This window comes from Fukomys damarensis, unplaced genomic scaffold, assembly GCF_012274545.1.
Source record: "Fukomys damarensis isolate Sample0158 unplaced genomic scaffold, DMR_v1.0_HiC HiC_scaffold_26, whole genome shotgun sequence".
NCBI lineage: Eukaryota > Metazoa > Chordata > Mammalia > Rodentia > Bathyergidae > Fukomys > Fukomys damarensis.
In genome coordinates, this window is record NW_022900938.1 from 9,699,173 (window position 1) to 9,720,206 (window position 21,034).

A 21,034-nucleotide genomic window follows, 5' to 3' on the forward strand; every position below is an offset into this window, starting at 1 on the left:
GAAGGTTTGCATTTATAAAATAACTAAAGCTGAATGTTAATCTTTCCAAACTGTCATGGTCATAGCAAAATTACAAAACAATTGTTTGAGGTGCTGTGAATAACTTACAGCAGTTTACCAGGGCTGTCATCACAAAAACACGGAGATTTAAAATACAGAAATTTATTTTTTGACAGTTCTGGAGGTCTGAAGCTCAAGGTCAAGTCATGAGTAGGTTGGGTTTCTTTGGAGCACCTCTCCTTGACTTCCAGAATCTGCCCTATTGCTGTGTCTTCACGTAGTCTTTCCTCTGGTCCGAACCCCCAAAATGTCAGAATGTGATTATATTTGCAGTGGTAAATTAAATAAGCATTTGGTCATTAACCCAAAGCTGTCTCTTTACTATGATTTCCCAGCTGCAACCTAAGCTAAAATATAGACAAACCCCCACCACAGAAGTTCTGTTCAACAGCAGTTTCAGCCAATCACAGGCAGTTGATATCAGCCAACCACAGGCTGTTGTCAATCAGATGATTGGTCTAATCTGTTTGTTTCTGGACTATGAATGCTCCCTGCTCATGCTGGTGGGTTAAACTCTCTGAGCTGCTGCTGGTTCTGAGTGCTGCCTGGTTCATAAATTGTAATGTGCTCAAATAAACTTTTAAGTTTAATTTGTCTAAATTTCTTTTTCAGCTTGAGAGATAGCCTTTAAAAAGGTAATTAAGTTGAAACGAGGCCATGAGTATGGTTCCTAATCCAATCTGACATCTTTGTGAGAAGTAGAAGCTGTAAGAGTCACTACCGTGTGCACAGAGGGTCAACCTTATGAAGACGAAGCACAATGGCCGCCACCTGCGAGCCAAGGGAAGGAAAGACCCTGTTGCGTCTTGAATCTGCATCTTGAAGTTTCAGCCTCCAGAAACAAAGTTCTGTTGTTTGAGCCACCAAGTTTGTGGTATTTTGTATAGCAGCCTAGAAAACTAATACGACACTCCAGTGTCTGTAGGTGATAAGAATCAGTGCAGGGTATTTCAAAGCAGCACAGCTTTTGTCTTCTTTTGCACTCAGTGAAGTACACTCTCATCTCTTTCACATCCCTGAAAATTTTCTAAATACAAGTTTTGACACTAGTGAATACACCGAATATATGTTCAAACCACGGGGAAGAACAGACTACTCATAAAGAAATTCTGAGAGCCATTCCACTAAAATCCTAGCACTTTTAGTCATAATTAACTAAGAACTGAACAGTTCAGGTTGGTAGTAAACTTTAAGTATTCATTAAAACAGTAAGCATATAATGACAAGATACTCAAAAATAAGGTTTACCTTTGTTTTGGGTTCTAGGATTTTTACTCCATAAATTGATATTTGCAGTTCAACTTTAGGAATTTTCTGGCCTTCAGATTTCTTGATGTGTCTTGCAAACTACAAATGAAAAATTATTCACAAGACTATAACTGTTTTTGTGGAGAATGAGCACAAACAAATAGACATTTGGATGTTATATTCAATGTCAGACATTAGTTAAATGAATTGTTGCCCGTTATAAAATATTTTCTAAGAACAATCCCAAAATATTTAGTATTCACAGAAATCTACCATTATAATTCAGACTGGTTTTCAGGCACTTTTGAAAAACAGAACTTTTGCAGTTCTTTCAGGATACTTGTAAAACTAAATTTGTATTAAATGGCAGCAAATGAAGGACACTTTCTGGGCTAATAAAGCAGATAAATTTATTTTTCTGTGCATCTTTTGTTTTCAGTCCCTTTGGAGAACTCACAATTTGCTGGCAGTTGGATTTGCTATCTTTGCTGTTATTAAATAGCTACTTAATGAATAGTGCTGACTTGGTTTTACTCCAAACATATCCATGAATGAAAAGAGACAAGACTACCATATTCAAACCAAAGCTAAGCGTGGACATGATGATACCACCTAACAGACTCAGGTATAAATAAAACCCACAGTCTAGAATTATAATAAATATCCTGAAAACGTAACACTTTTTCAGTGCTTTCAGAAGAGGATTTATTATATCTTTTCACTGAGTTAAGTGAATATAAATGCATGTAAGGCACCGTTATAAAACAAACAAGAAAATAAGAATACTCATGCACTTAAATGACGTTTTTACCCCTCACCAGCTTTGAAAGATTTAGTGGTGGGAAAATTATAGGAGCCCAGTTAAGTTTCAATTTAAAATAATTAATGTATTTTAAACCTTTGTAGACAACCTACATGCATACAATATACACATATGATACACAAAATATATGTGATGATTAATAGAAATGTGCCGCCTTCTTAAAAGGTTACTGTTAATTTTAAATTCAAAGCTTATTGTTTTTTCCAGGTTTCCTACACTCTCGCTTCCTTTCCCCATCTCTCTTTTTAGAAAAAGAGAGAAAATCTATTAGGTAGGATGTTCATGCCTCTTCTGCAGGCTTCAGAAGTCATTTACTGCTGTAAAAGCCTTCTCAGCACACGGAAAGTCACCGCCATGACTCAACCTAGATCGCATGGAAAGCGGGCCGGGACCCCGTCCTTTCGTACATCAGGCTTATCTGAATCGTGCTTTCCACTCTAATTTCGGGCAGATGTGCGTGCACGTGGTTTCGTCCAGTTCTGGAGCAGGGAGATTCAAAGCGCTCTGCTCCTTTCACGCCTTTCTCCTGCCACGAGACACCATCAGTGCACACGGGGGCCTTCAGCCTCCGCCTTCGTACTCCGCGGGGCCATCTGTCCTCTTCCCTGTGGGGTGGTTTAATTTTTCAGCTTGCCGCTTCCTGAACATAGACCACTTTTCCTCCCTTATTCTGTAGCCAGCAGTCTTGCCTTCTGCGCACGATTCAACCAACTTGTGCCGGAGAATTTTCTTTTTCCGTCTTTAAGAAATACGCACTGCTTCAATGTGTATCAAAAATTATTCCCACTCTCCCAAAAGAGAATGCGTATTAACTTTCTTTTTCCTTCTTAAACTCCTCCTTGCCTTGGTGAATTTAAACAATGTCGGGCTGAAACTGCTCTTCATCTACGTAAAATTATCTGAGCAAAGCAAGTTCCACTGCGGGCTGACAGAACCAATCTAAACATGCGTCCTCTGGGCTTGTGCTGTCCAGAGACAAAATAGGCGGTGGCTCCTGAGGCCTGGTCACCGATATCTGAACACAGCCGTGTCTGTGACCTCGGACAAGGATTTGTTTAGTGTTCAAAAAGCCTGCCATATAACAAGCAGTGACACTAAACACATCTGTTGAGAAGGACGGAATGGAAGAAAGCAGGGTCTGGTGGTAGCAAAGTAACACACAGGAGGGCTAACGAAGGATATAAATGAGGAGAGAAGAGGGGAGGGGCTCAGCTCAATGTGGAGGTCCGGGGTGCAACTCCAGCACTAGAAGATGCGCTGATCAATTTATCTTACGTTGCCTTCTCCCTGTATTTACACTAATGCTTGAAGAATGGGTCTGCGGATTCATTTCTTGGTAGATCTAGATGGACAGATGATATACCATCAAACCTTGAATATAATGCTCTAATAGAAAATGTTCAAGGGGAATGAAACATAAACATCCTGGATAGTATTCAGATACAACCAACAAGCAAAGCCTTTGTTACCGTAAAGGATAAAGGATTATTTGAAGTACGAAGTATTATCTGAAAAGTAAAAACTTAGTTAAAGAGGCATCATCATCATAGAACTGCTAATGAAAGAATACTGAATTTCAGTGTCACTCTTACACAATTTCTATCCATCTCTCAAAGGACTTTTTAAAAAGTGAACTCTAACTATATTACTAATGGGACATACATTATTAGTCAAGAAAATTAGTTTATTACTTTAGGCCAATTATTTGGAGCTACTATTCCTCTTTGGGTTTCTGACACTTAAATTTTCAAAGTATTTCTAGCAGTCATGAGAGTAAATCAACTACATTTGCATACAATATAATTAAGCTGTAAACATCTTATAAAATACCAGTTGTGAAGCCAACCACGGGTCACACTTCACAGAGTAAAATCTAATGGAGAAGCTGCCCTGCTGAGACTAAAGGGACAGTGATTCTCAAAAGCCCTACTTCCCCAAAGTGACTTTAATTAATTTTAATTAAGCTCTTTCTAAAAGCATAGCCTGGGAGGGCTGCCCCTGCTTGAGTCCCAGGAAAACTGACAACTTTCCAATCTGCACGCCACAGCTTTTCATGAGGAAACATCACAAGCTGTTTATGAAATAGAGCCCTCTGACATCTGTATGACTTACGTGGATAAAAACAGATAAATCACCATGGAAGAGGATACTCATTATAGTAGTAAAGCTATTAAATACCCAATAGCTGATAAGGTCTCTACTACAGTTTGAAATATTTGGTATTTCTTAAAAGTCAGCCTAAAATATGGTTAAGAAATATTAGAAGCTATTGAAATGCTTTAACAAATAGGAAACATGGCCTTCTGACAAACAACATGAGAGTAAAACTTCAATGCTTATAAAATTATTACACTGAAGAAAACTTTATAAACTATACCTTCGCCATAAAATGGCAGAGAAATACTAAATAAAACGTCAAAGTTTAAAAAATTCTCTGAAGTAAAAAGCAAGCATCACGAAACACAGAGTCATGAAAAATCTATTTTTTTTCCAGCTTTAATTGAGTTTATTGGTATCAGCTGTATTCTTAAATTTTGAATTCTTAATTGCAGAAGCCAAATGCATTTAAAATTACAATCTTTTCTAAAAAGAAGTAAATGTGAATAAAATGCTATGTTATCTGTCAAAGAAAATCAAATACTAAACCACAGTAGGTTTTAAAACTGTCAGAATCATTTGTTTGAGAAAAACACGCAGAAAAATCAAGAATTTTTTCACACTTGGTTAAGAAACAAATTCCTTTTCAGTAGATCCATAGCACCACCTGCTGGCCAATTCCACACACAACAAAAAATTAAAAAGCAACCTGGGTCAATGTTGCAAAGATAACTGCAGATATTCTTGGTATACCTGGAGTGGTAGCCTCTGACTTCTGACACAAATTTTAGAAAACACAATAAAAATAATTAAAATCATTTTTATTCATTCTAATTAGTACCAGAATCTCTGCCCTTAGATACACTTTTCTGATACAAAATATTGCAATTAGAAGAGTAAAAATTATTTTAAAATATATATTTACTTTGAAAGACACTTGAGAGACAAAAATTAATATCAGACAAGTATGCATTTTAAAATTATACTGCATGATTTTTAACTGACCTTAAATTGCTTTCTAAACAGAGCATATATTCCAAGTGTGAAATTAGAGCCCCATATAAAATCCAACAAAAATATATGTAAACTAGCAATTGTTTGGAAAGCATTTAATTTCAAATATCTTTTTACGTTTGACATGGTGGTTATATAATTAAAGTCTTTTGGTTTTACATTTGGATTGACTGAAGAAATAACCCTCTCAACATAAAGAAACCTAACGTATAAACGCTAGTTTTTTCATAGAACATTCAGATTGTAGGGAAGTTGGGCAAATGCCCACAATCTGTAATGTTTTCAAAACATTTAAATATAATCTTATTCTAAGTGTTATCCAGAAACTGCAAGGCCTTTAAGTTTGCTAGTGATGATTAAAACTATTGGGCAAACAAGGAAAAATCTGAATTATTACCTAATGAGTAGTGGAAAGAAATGGCTTGCTAGTCCACTTGTTTTTATGTGTTTAAATCATTTGCACCAAAACAGGTGCACCTTGAGACCATAACATTAAGTGAAATAAATCAGATATACAAATATTTCATGGTCTCTCTTTAAGGAAGGAAGCCAAAGCAGAAATAAATCAGAGAGCAAAATAAACAATAGATCACAGGAAACAGGGAGATAAATCTTTTTCAAATGGGAAAGGAACCAAGCGATGGAGAGAGGAGGTGTGTGTGTGTGTGTGTGTGTGTGTGTGTGTGTGTGTGTGTTAAAAAGAACTAGGATTTGGACCAGGGATTTAGCTCAGTGGTTCTGTCGCCTGAGGAGTGATTCTGCACAAGGTCCTGAGTTCAAACTCCAGTACCACAAAAAAAAAGAACTAAGATCTGCCCTACACATGTACCAATGCACCCGTGACAAATGTAGTCATTATGTGCTGTGAACATGTACCAGTAAAAATAAAAATGTTTAAATGAGACTAATGTTTTCTTGGGAAACTTTAGCACGTTTAATTAAAAGAATCAGATAAAATATCTGTCTACAAAATGAACAGGTGAGATATTACCTACATTTCTCCTTTGCTCATTATATAAACTACACCATTTAAATTTTCCTTAAACACTGAATAGTTTCCACCTATGGCATCCATGAAACCAAGTAATGTTTTTGAATGTCCATGATTTTGCCCAGAACAATCAGGAGACTAATCCTCCTGGGGAACACCTGGGGGGTCCTTATGTCAAATAAAATTAGAGACAGGTTGTTTGTGAGCGCAGCCTTCAGAACAACAAGTAATTGTGTAAACCAAGAAGCAAGTCGAGTTTCGATAGTGTAAAGATGAGAACCTTGTTGGAAGAGTTTTCTCTTTGTAAAATCCCGCTGTCTTTTGAAATGGGGAACGGACAGGAAAGTCCTTGTGGCGTCTCATGTGAGATTTGCTTCGGGAACTTCCTGTTTGGATGTTCAGTGTCCTCCTCTGGTTCTCTTACGGTCACCAGGTCCCCCTTGGCTGCTCAAGGGCAGGGCAGGCCAAATCGTCTTGTTTGTCCATCTGGGCACCCTTACTCTATCGCACCACTGTGAAATCCTGCTTTGCAGCGCGTTCTCTCTCTACATTTTCAGCTGCTGGACGTGAGGCAGTTGGCCTGTTCTTGCCAGTCACTGAGACAGGGCCTGAGTTCGCAAGCCAAGCCTCGTTATTGAGCACCAACACTTATGAAATGTCACCTCTAGACGGTTTTACTGATAATGGGCAGCCATACCTTAGACACTAAAAATAATCATATGCCTTACGGGAAATATAGTAGTGTGAACGTTTTTTTTTAAAACGGCTCCTTGATCCCATGATATTTATTCAACAGTCCATTTTTCACTAGCTGAACTTGTACCCGCCATAAAGCTACACAATGCTTTGGTTTCCAGACAGTTCTTGGAAACTTACCTTTAGCTTCCGCACCGCATCTCGCACAACTTCTGTCCCTTTTGGCTGCTCCACTTCTGTGCTGCCAAGAAACTGAAAAGGGTCCCAGGTGAGAGTCTGGCTTTAGCGCGCCCCCTAGCGCAGTCCACTCAGAGCTACACAGACCCACGTTAAATGGGAGAATTATTAATACTGTGCCTGGAACCTAGGAACACCGAATTATATCACTCGATTGTTTATAATTCCTGCAATTCAAACGTTTAAAAATGACACACTGTTCCTAAATAAATAATTCACTTGCAGATTTTTGTTGAAAAGAAAACTGAAGTTCTTGAACTCGGCCTATAGGAATAGTTGATTATGGCAGTTAAAATTCAGTAAACATATGAACAGCTAAAAATTACCTGTGAATTCAAAGCGTATAAATTCTTTGTATTGGTTACTATATTTAAAATTCACCAGCATACTTCATGACTTATAATTTTATATTAACATTTTTTGCAATTATGAAACTCATAGACCATATAAAATTTAAAAGAAAAAAACTTTAATACCCAATTTATACCACTCAGCAATGCTAGATCTAGACAAGATTTTTAAAACACACATGCTCGACAATTTAACTGATTTTACAGTGACACTGAAGGTAGTTACTGAGGGTGTTTAGTTAAAAGTTGACCAATCCAAAATAAGAACAGTGAAAAGTTTCCTAATTCTTACCACATTGAAATGAAATCTCTTCCTTAGAGAGACATGATACCTCCTAAACCTAAACCGAGTCCAATAGCATGAGACACTCAAGACCAATTAGAATTTAAATACGAGGTTTTACTCTGTATTTCTATGTAAATTCAAGAAAAAAATCATTCAATTCATGCAGTATATATAATTTTTAGACTCGATTATGCACACACTGCCAACCATGACACTAAAGAAGACAGCCACAAATTCGTCATCCTCCCATGGACGGACTGGACAGATGTCTCACTGCGTCCCTTCACCTTAAATGACTGAGTGGACCCTTCAGTGGATTAAGTGAATAAATAGATATGATCTCAAGGGCTACTTTACAGAATAGAAGGGAACAAAATAGGCCAGTCATGACATCTCTTATTCTCTCCTCTCTTGCAAAAGGCTGAGCTCCAGGGCCGGGGATTTAGCTCCGTAGTTCTGTTGCCTGCCTCGCAAGCACAAGGTATGGAGTTCGATCCCCGGTACCAGAAAAAAAGGTTGAGTTCCATGTACTAAAATACACAGATGACACTCAGAAATTAACTAGTTGGGAAGCTTGAGGCAGGGAGGTGGAAAGCATGACCTGGAAACGCAGGAGCTAACTGCTGCTCCTGTTCACAGCCGCGCTATGAGGCAAGCAGAAAGTTTACTTCTCAGATTCTATAAGGTACAAAGGTTTCCTTTCCGAATATGCTCAAATTATACCAAACAGCTGCTCCTGGAGCCCAGATAAGATGTCTCAGGCTCTGAGTTCACCCCACTGTGGCCCCAAACTGGTGGCTGACCAAGCACACATGAAGAAAGTAAAAGGAGAAATTCCTAGATGGAACGGAGGGCCTGCCCCCATGATGTGGGGGAGACCCAATCTCTCCCTGTCTCCAGTGGGTCTTTCTCCTGTCTTACATGTGTGTTTCCAACTGTGGCTGCACACTGGACTCACACGGGGCGATTTAAACTTAGGACCGATGCTACGCGTCAGCTTTGACTGGTCTGGGGCGGAGGCAGAGCATCTGTATATTTTGAGGCTCCCAGGGTGATTTTAATGCTCCTCTAGGTTTGGGAGGTGGCTTTTCAGGCCATTCAATGAGAACGGAGGGCTGAAGGAACAGAAAGGGATCCGTTTGGTTTGGAGAGAAGCCACTGGGGAAACTCCTAACCTCCCTGCATTTATCACAGCAAGGGCAGATTCACAAGTAGGAGGTGGCCCAGTATCGGAGGGAGGCAAAGGCAGATTCTCAATGCGTAAGCGATGCCTTAGCTCAGAGGACGGACTCTGTGTGTCGGGAACTGACTGCAAGAGTAACTGGCCGCAGCTCTGGAAGAATATTCCTGCTTCAGCAGAAAAGTCCTGAGTGCTACATGCAAATTAGCACCTGCGGGGAGATGATGTACAACTCCAAGTATAGTTTTGAATCCACCTCTAGCAGTGCTTCAGGAACCTTTTAATATGTCTCTTTAATCCTGGCTTTAATTAAGCCAACTGAATAACAAAGCTATGGTAGAAGTTCTGAATAGTGGTGGGAATTAAACTAAAAGGCATTTTAACAAGGTCCTCTCTTCTTCGCATTTAATGAATAATTTTAAAACAAAAGCAGTTTACTCCCTTTATTTCTTATAGCTCTATAAAAGTCACGACCTTACTCAGATGGACTAAGTCCTATTTGTATGCCTTCCACGCTTACATGAAATATTTACAAAGCTCTTAAACATGCTATGTGAATTCGAAAATATCAGAAAACCACTGAATCTCTGCACTATTGGACCACTGAATAATAAGTGTAAGAGGCCAGGGATTTAGCTCAGTGGTGTCCACAACTTCCTTGCAAATAGGAGGAGAAGGTGGGGGAGGGGGAGGAGGAGAAAGAGGAAGAGGAAGAAGAAGAAGAAGGATTTAGTGGATGCAGTCAAGGCTGGCTCAGCTCTCCCGGCATCCATTCGCTCAGCTCTCACACCCAGCTCCAGCTCGCAAGGGCTGTGTCCTCCACAGCCTTCTTTGTGAGCAATCCCTGCACCTTCCCAGTACTGCAGCAGAGAGTTCACACACACACACACACACACACACACACGCAGGCAAACATATCCCATCCCCTCTCTCCGTGTTCCTCAGCCCATGTCTTAATCAGTGGGCAGGAAAATACCTCCCTCCTTTGCTTGGAGGTGTGTGAGAACTGACCTTAGACTTTCACGTTTAAATGCTTCACACTCGGGAAATGCGTTGTCTACTGCACAAACTGTCAAATAACTGAAATGCTCTGCCAGAGGTGTTATTAAAAGGCCTGCACGAATCAGACCAATTAGACACAAAGCTGTGATTTTCACCTTTTCCCACTTGGTGATGTGGTGATAATAAAAAGAAAACTAAGTGATCCCATGAATGGGGAATTGATCCTTCCTATCCCCTTAAAACAGCAGTAAACTGAACAGGACCAGGGGAGCTGCAGACTACAAAATGCTAGGTGTGGCTGAGAGCAGGAGTGAGGCACCCACATAAAACAGACACTAGTCCACATGCTGTGCTGCATGACTCCCCAGGCCTTTTACTGGCCTGACCCCCAGGATATTAGATGTTCATCTTATAAGCCTTCAGGTAGAGTAATACTTCCTAGGGAAAGTGGCCCAAGAAGAAAATAATACACCCCAGACTGACAGTGGAGTCTCACATAAGACAGCAATGGTCACTGCAGAAGTCACAAATTGACAGCAGAGAAGAAAATAGAGCAAATCCTCTGTTCTTTTGGAACTTACACTCTCACAGGGAAGATAAATAGTGAAGAAAATGTATAATAACATGATAGCATTTTAGAAGTAGTCTGGAGACAGAGCTGGAGGAAGGGGTGGAACTGAATGGCATGTGAGTGCATCCGTGTATCATTTCTATCTGTGGCACCATATTAGATAGGATGATGACAGGAGACCTCCGTGGTAAGGGAAAACATAAGCTAGAAAGGTAGTGATCGAGCTAGATATCTAGGGCCCAGCAGGCCAGGCAAAAGGAAAAGAAAGTGCAAAATTCAGATACTTTTTGTCAAAAGATACAAGATAGAGCAATTTAAGAATTGGTCTAGGACTATTATTTTTTAAAATTTTGTACGTGTACTAGTAACATCAGCATTATCTGTGAAACTGTTATAAATACAAATTTTACCAAATCAGAAATTCTAGAGTTGGGGCCCAGCAACTGGTTTCAATATTTCTTCCAAGTGATTCCCATATGTGCTTAAATGTGAGAATTTTATTCCCAGGAAATTCAGCATCAAACCACATAGAGTTCAAGAAGTAGAGAACTGAAAAACCCAAAGGAAGAAAATCATCATTTTTCCAGAATCAAAGTTGAGAATTCCAGAGTAAAGGGCTCAGATACAATGTTGTCATGAGTAAAATGAACACAGAAAGGCGCACAGGCGGGCTCAGCACTGGAGATGAATAGAGGAAATTAAAAATCGTCTGAAATGCTACATCCCCCAGGATCACAGTATGAATCACAACAGGTGTGTTCATGTCAGCAACGGTGGAAGAAAAATGACTTCAACTTCTGATGGAAACATGATTTTGAGTCAAGTCTATAATCTATAGAGGAAAACAAATCATACTGATCTGTACTAGGGCCCAGAATTTTGCCCTCCCCAGTCCTGGGTCTCAGTACCACAAAACAAAACAGAAGGAAAATAAAACAGGCTAAGTGGAAGCCATGCAACAGGAAGGACATGGCTGGGGCTGTTGATTCAGAAGCAGAGCAAAACGCAGGAAGAAAAGCAGGAAAGTGAAGAGGATTTGACTCAATGAGACTTGGAGAAAGATCTGGGGAGTTTTTGTTTTTTAAATTGTAATTCATAAGGAAATACTTTTTTATTTGTATTATTTTTATTTTTTATTTATTTGGTACCGGGATCGAACTCGGGTCCTTGCGCTTGCGAGGCAGGCCACTGAAACACTGAGCTGAATCCCCGGCCTGGAAATACTTTTTTAAATGGACAGAGACTTCTGTGATAAAGTAAAAGTTAAATCACCAAATGTTAGCATCAACTTGGCATGCATTCACTTATTCCAAAAAGAAATGTATGTGCTAGGGAAAGATATTCCTTAGAGATTTTATCTCCTAACAAATACACACTTATGTGTTTGTGTGTGCATGTCTCTATCTATGTTTATATGTATGCCTTGACCACAGACAGATGTGCTATATCTTAGATGGCATAAGCAAAGATCACATGTGTACACACACACACACACACACACACACACAAAGACAGACTGGGCAGAGTATGGGTAATATTACAAATTCATGCATCAGGAAAGTCCTCTGTAGGAATGTAACATTTTAATAACAACTTAAAGGAAGAAAGAAATGAAACATGCACTCGAGCCTGATGGGCTTAAAATGCCTCTGGTGAGTTGAATAAAGATGCAGGCCCCAAAACTGTGCCTGCACATCTGGGTTCAGAGAAGAATTCAGGGTACACTTGACTATTAAGAAGAACCCCCCAGAGACCTCACGGAAGGCGGAGAGATGGAAAAGAGGGCCAGGATCACAGGTCCCCAGGGAGCTGCCACACTTCATAGGGAGACCAAAGAGAATGCCGCTGCCAAAGGATGAGATCAGAATTCAGGGAGACGGCCGGAGGGCCAGGAAAGCAAGATCAGTAATACCACTGAGTAGCACTGCCAGATCTAGCAAATAAAATTACAGGGAGCCAGTACTGGTGGGGAGGTAAGATGGAGGTGCCAGTGTATTCAGCCAAGGATGTTATGAGTCCAACTTGTGAAAACGAACCTTCCAATGTCTGTGTTATGTACTGACCATGCATTACTGTGCACACACATGTACATTTATAGTATATGTATATCTATATGTATTTTGTACTTTGGCTACCAGCTACTAAAATGGTTAAGGTTAAAATATCGACTATAATTACTCAGCAACAGGGGTACAAAATAAAGATATAAAATATAGGAAGTACATTTAGAATATTAAACTATGAAAAGGAAGACAAGGTCAGTTACTGACCTAACATGTTCTGTGGATTTTAGTCTAGGTAGAAAAGCAGACAAAGTGGCATCTATTTTTCTGAGATTTTAAAAACAATAAAAAAATCTTCCTAAAACCACCTATGAAGACTTCGATACACACAGGACAGAAATCTGAAGCTACAGATCTAATTATTTCTTCCAAACAAGCACTGTAGATGTGAGCATCTCTCTGTTCCACGTGTTGTCCGGGCAGCTGCACTCAGAGCAGGCACAAGACAGCCTGCACCATGCTGTGATTAAAGGCACAGAAATATCACCAAATGTATCATTAAACATGAAATAGTCACTGTATACACCCACTTAGTTCAGTTCACTCGGATAGGAATAGTTGATGAAAATTTTCCAAATTCTCACACGAATTTTTAATCAGAATGATGTCTACATTCATTTCTTCTCTTCTTTCATCGTCGTTCATTATACCCATCATACTATGTATTTTACAAAAACGCAGGAGAGTTTGAGACGCCACCTTCACTTCAAACGTTACTTATAAACTTTTTATCACTTGAAAGGCTGAACAGGTTATCCTACGACTTGCTTCTTTGCCAGTAGAGAGCAGTGTTGGACACTGGATGCCTCTATTTATGTATCTGCTGTTTACTTCCTCCAGTGTCTGGGACTCACTCTAGAAAGAATGTAGTGTTTAAAACAAACCAAAAATGACATGTATCTAAAGACTTATGAGTATAACTTTTGAAATTTGACAGGATTTAATATAGGAAGGAGCTAATTTATAACAGATTTATAACAGGATTATTTAATATAGGAATAAGCTAATTTATAACAGAATTATTTATAACAGAACTTAGAATTATTTAAAATATACATTTATATATTGAACTTAAAATGTACCAATTTTGCATATATAATATGTTCTCTGCATAATTATTTTAAAATATAAGGGTTAGAATGCCTACTTTTTACAATATAAAAGCTTTATCTAACATTGACATTTAATAAATAATAACTACTAGTGGTACAATAACAAACATTCTAACTGGAGAAAAATACATAAATAAATCTGTCTTTATAATAAAAAATGCAGAACTTCAAATATAATGGGACAAATTTTCTAAGCTAACACCATATGTGAAAAAAACTTTTTAAACATTTTATCTACTCAGCTGCACCTGGCAGATAAGCCATATATGAGCAAGTCAATTTAATTTTATAGTCTTTATGTGGCTGAGTTGCCATGTAACAGAGCCAAGCAACACAGAAAGCCATTTTTAAAAGGCAATCATAATAGTCAATTGCTGAAGAAGGTCACACTCAATTGGATTTAAACCTATTACTTAATTGCCAAGCCATAAACATGACAAAAAATTAAAATAGATCCAGCAGAAAGGAGGCTTGTAACTTTAAATACTCCAAAGGTTATCTTCTAAAGGATAGCCAGGAAGTTTTGATAGTCACAACCATCACCCTCATATTCTACACTTCATTTGATTTTAGGTTTCTCATTTTACTGTAATAATCTTTTGAATTAGAGCTGTTCTTATTTCACATGGTTACAGCACTATTATTTTAATAGTCTCTTGAACTAAAAATAAGATTACAAGTTTAATCCCAAGCAAACTTGCTTGTTACATTCAAGAACCTGTGATTACTGCTCAAGGGACTCAAAAGCTGAGTTTGTATCACCTGGTCACAGTGAAAAACAGCAAGATTTTAATCTTGTCAAAAACCCTTCACCTCGGAGGACGAGAGAGGTGGCGTGAAGGGCAGCAATGCACTTGTGTGATAAATAAAAGTGTCATAAAAAAATGAAACAAAACACCAACTTGTGCAGAAAATCAAAAGCACCAGCTTTGGAGCAAGGCAGGCTTCACTATCTTCTTGTCAGAGAATCACAGGATAGTAAAAATACACGGCTTGAGGGGATAGTCTCAGTGACTTCCCATCATTTTATAGATGTAATACTGAGGGTCAGGAGTTAGTGACTTTGCAAGGTCACAGAACTTGTCATTACCCCAGTGAGGGATGGAATCTCAGCTCTTCTGATTTTCAGACACATGCTTTTTGTTGTTGTTGTCATATTAAATGAAACAAAATGCAATGAAAATTAATAGAGTACACTGGATATATGAATATTGGTTGGAATTATATTAGTAACCTATATCATCACCCTTTGGCTAATTAACTTACATCATACAGTCTTTCTATTTGATATATTAATATCTAAGAGCGTCAAGCAAGTATTCAGTTTGCTCTTCACCTAGATAACTTGAGTTTCCAAATACTAGTTGTACTACTGATTTAGTGAGCCTCTCATTGCTACAGTTCTCTAATTCTAGGGATGAATTCAGTGTAGTAAATGAGAAAACAAATCAAGTGATTGGCGTAGAAAGAGTAGTCGATGAACTCATGCATAGAAATTAAAATACAAATAATGAAACAGTCAAACAGGAAAATAAAAGGAGTCAACACAATGAGCTATGGAATAGGATGGGGGGCATCGGGGGGACTATTCTCAACCATTAGATTTGGATTTTGGCTATTGAGGCAGTTACAAAACTGTACTGACTCCTTTCAAATATCTCATCTTTTAAATTCTCGTTGTAATTTAATACATTTGCAACTCTTATTATTGCGATTTAATCAAATGTATATATATCACATGAGACCAGTGAGAGTTTTAGGATCTACACTACTGATGTGTGTACCAGTGGATGGCTTCTAATAAGTTTGCAAACTGTTTTCAGAGAGGCTGAGGATATTTCTTACTAAATATACTTTTAGGTGCATTATAACTTTTGGCAAATACTATTATGTTTTATAACAAGTTACTGTTATTCTAATAAAAGTTACCCTGTTTTCCAGACAGAAAAGCTTCTATTTTTAGGATTTAAGTATGCTCATGTAATTATCAGAAAAAGGAAACATGTTTCCTTTCTTCCCCAGTACTGCTAGCAATTATTTCATTTTCCTTACATATTGTCGTAGTGGCAAAACAATGGGAAACAGCAGGGATAATTGGTTCTTGATTTGTACTGAACTTAAGTTCTTAAAAATACAATACATTAGGCTCTGGAGTTTTAGCTCAGTGGTACAAATGCCTGCCTCGTAAGCGCAAGGTCCCGAGTTCAATCCCAGGTACCCCACCAACACACAAAGTGTAATACACTGCTTATTGTTCTACTTGAAGTTTAAGTTTCCACAGGAGAACTTCTCCAAACCCACTTGTGTTCCTGAATTCCAAATCTATTATTCTGAGAGAATCTTTTATATTTCAAGTAACCTTTTTACTCTCCCGAGTTAAATTTATACTTTTCTTGCCCTTTGGGAGGAAATATTTTTCAATGCTCCACCATTTCTACTATTTCAGGCAATCATGCTCCTAGCACTTCCTTCCTGAGGTGCTGTATTATTACTGTTACCCTTGATAGTATGTTTCTATATGCAGTTCCAGTCCAGAAGTACTTCATGGGCATCACACACGTATGTATAAGGTACTGGTCTAGAGCCCAAGGGTGCCTGGTTTCTTTCACAGGTTCTTTTATCCACTCTAACAACAGCGTTGTTATTTGAGAACAATCCAAATATGCTTCAACAAGAAAACTTTCAAACACACAAGAGAGGTCTCTGGATGTAAGATCAGCATGTGATTCTTACACCACTTTGGAGAAGAGCTCCCCCCAACTATGAATGAGTAGACCCTCTTCTTACACTTGGATACCTCAGATAACGAGTGAATATATTCAGGGGCTTTGGTCCTCCAAATACTGCCTCATTTCTTCACAAAGGGAGAAAATCTACTTTGCAGAACTTGATAGGCTGCACACCGTTCTTCTGAGTAAAGAATGAGTGTGGGTTACAGAAGCACCGGAACTGCAGCTTTCTTTCTTCTAACAGACTTCCGGTCAGTGGTTATTATGTCCTGACTGACCCTGCCAAGCACCGCTCTTATCCTTTGTGTACTCTGAAGGTTAAAGCAGCAAAGACTGGTTCCTGCCTTCTGGGCTTTTACTTCCCAGGCTTAGAGATGGAAGGTGGAGCAAGGAAATGCTAAGCAAACAGAGCAGGAACCCTCAGAGAGGGAGGAGCCTGACAAGTTTAGAGTCAGAGAGGATGGGTGTGCTGTTCTAATTACTTCCGTCGAGTCACCCAAGCCACGGCCACTAGTGAGAGCCGGCTCTGAGCCACGCCAGGCCTTCTTTCATTCAACAGTTGCTTATCAAAAACCTACTGTGTGGCAGGCACTCCTCCAGGAATTTGGAAACTAAGGCCCAGAAATGTTAAAGATCCCGTGGATGTGCATCAGTGGAATCTCGCACAGAAGCTCCGGAATGACAGGTAGAGTACGTGGACTCGAACAACTTATTCTTTGGCAAAGCGTAGGCGAATCCCTGTTCTGAGGTGTGGGTGGTGAACACAATTACATGGGCAGCCCCTGATGACAAAAAGCAGGTGTTTGTTCAATATTTGTTCCCAAATGCAAGTTTCCCAGCATGCGCTCAGATATGTATGCATTTTTATCTAGATCCTTGAGTAATGCTGGAAGAATTTTTTTTTTTTTTTTGCTATTTTCAAAAAGGGTCACTTATCTCATAGAGTCAGCATAATTCTTTTAATTAGTTTAGAGTCAGCATAATTCTAATAGAGCAGCTTAAAGAAATCCATAAATCTTTTAGGAAGCTGGAACTCTGGTGCCTAAGTGACAGATGGGGAAACAGAAGCCCAAAGCGTCCAGTTATGGCGGCATCTCGACTCTTCCTATGGTGGGGCAGCAGAAGGGAGGGCAAGGCTCTGGTTCGGCCAAAGGGCTGGGTCAGCCTCGCTTCAATGAGTTGCCTTGCAGTCTACACACATGGTGTGCTGTTATCGTACCTTGGCAGATAATCAATCACCCCATCTTCTCGTCCCCATTTGTAAAAGTGATACTTTCACTATCATAATTCATGCTCTTGTTACCATTAGGCCAATTCTAGATAATTTGAAGTTCAATTTGGGTCCAGGCATAGTGGCGCACACCTGTCATCCCAGCACTCAAGAGGCTGAGGCAGGAGGCTGACAGGAGTTTGAGGCCAGCTGTGGGGGCGTAGTGAGTTCGAGGTCAGCTTGGACTAGATCATGGTGAGACCCTATTAATTCGATAATTTCCTTATTTTTGAGTCTATGTCTTTTAAAAGAAAACTTTATTCAGGTTCTTTTTCTTTCAACCAAGGCAATTAGCACTAATTAGCCCTAATTAGTCTTCATTGTAAATGCTTAATTGGTTTTGTTTGAACCCTACCATAGGCTGATTTGATTTGATTTTCTCTGGCTTTTTGAAAAAAGCAATAGTATTCCAGGGCAGCTCGTGGCTATTTTCAGCTGACCTTTGAAAGTTCTAATCCTGGGCTGGGGATATAGCACAGTGGTTCCACTGCCTGCCTTGCAAACCGCAAGGTCCCGAATTCAATCCCCGGTACTCAAAAAAAAGTTTTAATCCTGGTATTAACATAGACCTTTATGTTTTTAATTGGTGCACTTCTGAAAATCTAATAAACTGATTAGTGACTGTGATTCCAAATTACTAAGAACTTCCCTTTATACATACAGAGCTATATTTTAGTATACACTTTTCTGAAAAAATTACATATTGTGATTTGATATACTTGATTAATACACTATATTGAATATTCAAGCTTAGACTACAGAACTGGGATTTTGAGATGAACCTTAAATTTGTGCACTGTTTATTAATGGGAGTATGAGATGCATACTTAATATACATGTGAATAATAATGCACAGTGCACTTCGATCTCTTAATATGTTGAAAGTTTAGATTAAGCCACTTACTCTTATCATTATTTTTTAATTTAAGCATTCTGTGACATGCCCATCGAGCTTAATATAAAATGTATATACTCACTAAGTCCTGAGGTTACTTTGTTTCCATTTAAAAGAGATAAAAGCCGGCAGGGGATGTAGCCCAGTGATACAGAACCTGTCTAATGTGAGTGAAGCCCTGAGTTTGATAACTCAGCCCCACACATGAGAAAGTGATAAAAGCTATCACAATGCATGAATAAGCAAGGTATGGGCTCGGTTCGGATGGCACTGGAGGGTTACTTATTTGCTTCTTGTTTCAGAGCTAATCTACTTTAAACCTTAAAATTGCATGTTACCACACAAGTTAGAGATGCTGCTTGGAGGAAGTGTCAAATGACAATCTATCTTTGTACTCTTTTTTATAGATATTCAAGTTGAAACAGCTACACAAATCCAAAGGGCATGGCTTTACAAAGTACAAATATACTCCATAAAGGAATCTTACTAGTGGCCCGGAGACATACTGCCACATTGTCAACACTGATCGTTTATCTGAAAGTAAAGAATATTCCATCTACAAACAGTTAAGAAAAGGACTTTTCTGAGCCCTTGGTGATATCCCAGTCGAGGCAGAGGGCTGCGGTTGTGAAGCCATCTGTCACGCAGAGCCCACAGAAGCTGCCTGCAGCCTGCAAGAAGGGGTGCACACTGCGAGGATGGTCGGGCAAAGCCTAGGGCAAATTCAGAGAGGGAAGGAGATTCTCCTGGCAGTCCTGTCAGCCTCTGCGCGGACTTGCTGTTGTAAAACACACTTCCTAGGAGAAGAAACACACTTACGACTGGTTTTTCTCCACTTTGATTTGATTTTCAGATTTTTATTACGATAGCAAATTTAGCAATTTATCACACAAACTATGCGTAATGTGCAAATTCCACTGCAAACACTGAAGTCAAGGGGCTTCATTTTGTGGATTGTTAGTACCCTCAAAAATTGATTAACTTTCCTGAATGATAAGGTCAACTGTATCCTGCATAGTGGTAGAGAGCTTAGAAGAAATCTGTGGAATCCTGGAGATTAAGATTTTAATCTTCACTGTATTGAGTTATCATGCTCTGCTCCAGCATAGTGTACAAATATTAAGCCTCAAAAATAAAAAAAAGAGTATTTTCCTACATTGAAATAAAAATGTGACTGGAGGTTCAGTTGTTAAATCGTTTTGTTGAACTGAATTTGAATCTTTAAGTCTATTCCTCAATATAGAGTTGCAATGATATTTATGAGACCTGCTTGTGACATGAGACAAGTTATGTTTTGCCTAGTACTTAATATTTAATGGATTTGTCTCACTTATGTAAGTTGGAGAATGAAAACTGTTTTACACAAAATGTCTTCTTCAGTAAATTTTCTCATACTACCTAGTCTATGCAGATTGTTGAAAACAACTGTAAACCATTTCTTTTTGGCTTTTAGTTACTGGCTTAAAATTCAATAAATGCAAGTGAGAGAAAAAAGAATACTTATCATGCAAATTCTCTCAATGATTTCCTTGATAACTCCAGAAATTTTAGTCTTTTTTGGGGGGTGGGTACCGGGGCTCGAACTCGGGACCTTGTGTCTGAGAGGCAGGCGGCAGAACCACTGAGCTGAATTCCTGGCCCTCTCCAGAAATTTTAAAAAGTCAGAATCTGAAATTTATAAAAGACTATAAAAACGCATACCTATGTTAATAACTATAGAGTATTCATCCATGTCATCGTAATTAAAAAGGAAAGTGGTGCAGAAGCAGGATACTATTCATTAAGTGACAGAGATTAAATTTTTTAGGAAATATCACATTTAAACTGTTAGGTGCTAATTATACTGCATACGACCTTTTTGGGGAAAGCTTTCTTCTAAATTTAACAAAATAAATATTTGGATAATATCTATTAAATTAAGCGGTGTAAGTGAACTACATAGATGTGTACGGCAATCTCATTAGGAAGGGTCGCGTGGATGGTCAAGCATGCGGTACAGAGCGGGGTCCTGGGCAATCACGGGGCACACTGGTGACTGAAAACGGGTTACAGCCTGAGACAGGCGCTGTCCAGTGACCCAGCTCTGAACGTCACGGCACAGCGCTGAAGAAACATCACACGAATGACTTCAAAACCTCTCGTTTCTATCTCTCTGCATCTGCAGATAGGTTTTTCTATTCGTTTTGTAGCAAGACACATTAGCCTCTTGATTATGAGTGGAATATGACAAATGCAGGCTAAAAACCCTGCTGCTAGTCTGGAATGGCGAATCTGCACCTGATGGGTGAGTGAGAGGTAGGCCTTGTGCATCCCTGGAACTGGGCGTGCTGGGTCTATCTGCTTGAGAACACTGACACAAAGCCCTGCCTCAAAGAGGGCATGTGATCCCATATTACTGGGATATTACGTA

The 21,034-nt window shown here is 39.0% G+C and overlaps 1 protein-coding gene across 16 annotated transcripts in view; it reads right to left on the reverse strand.

The window, feature by feature from the left end:
• Gulp1 (GULP PTB domain containing engulfment adaptor 1) overlaps window positions 1-21,034 on the reverse strand; it is a 236,590-nt gene that overhangs the window by 43,500 nt on the left and 172,056 nt on the right. For all 16 annotated transcript variants that reach the window (XM_033756344.1, XM_033756343.1, XM_033756346.1 and 13 more), the window contains exons 6-7: window positions 7,110-7,181; window positions 1,309-1,407 (exon numbers count right to left, since the gene is read on the reverse strand). In XM_033756344.1, coding sequence (XP_033612235.1) covers window positions 1,309-1,407; window positions 7,110-7,181 — 171 coding nt within the window. The remainder of the gene's footprint in view (window positions 1-1,308; window positions 1,408-7,109; window positions 7,182-21,034) is intronic.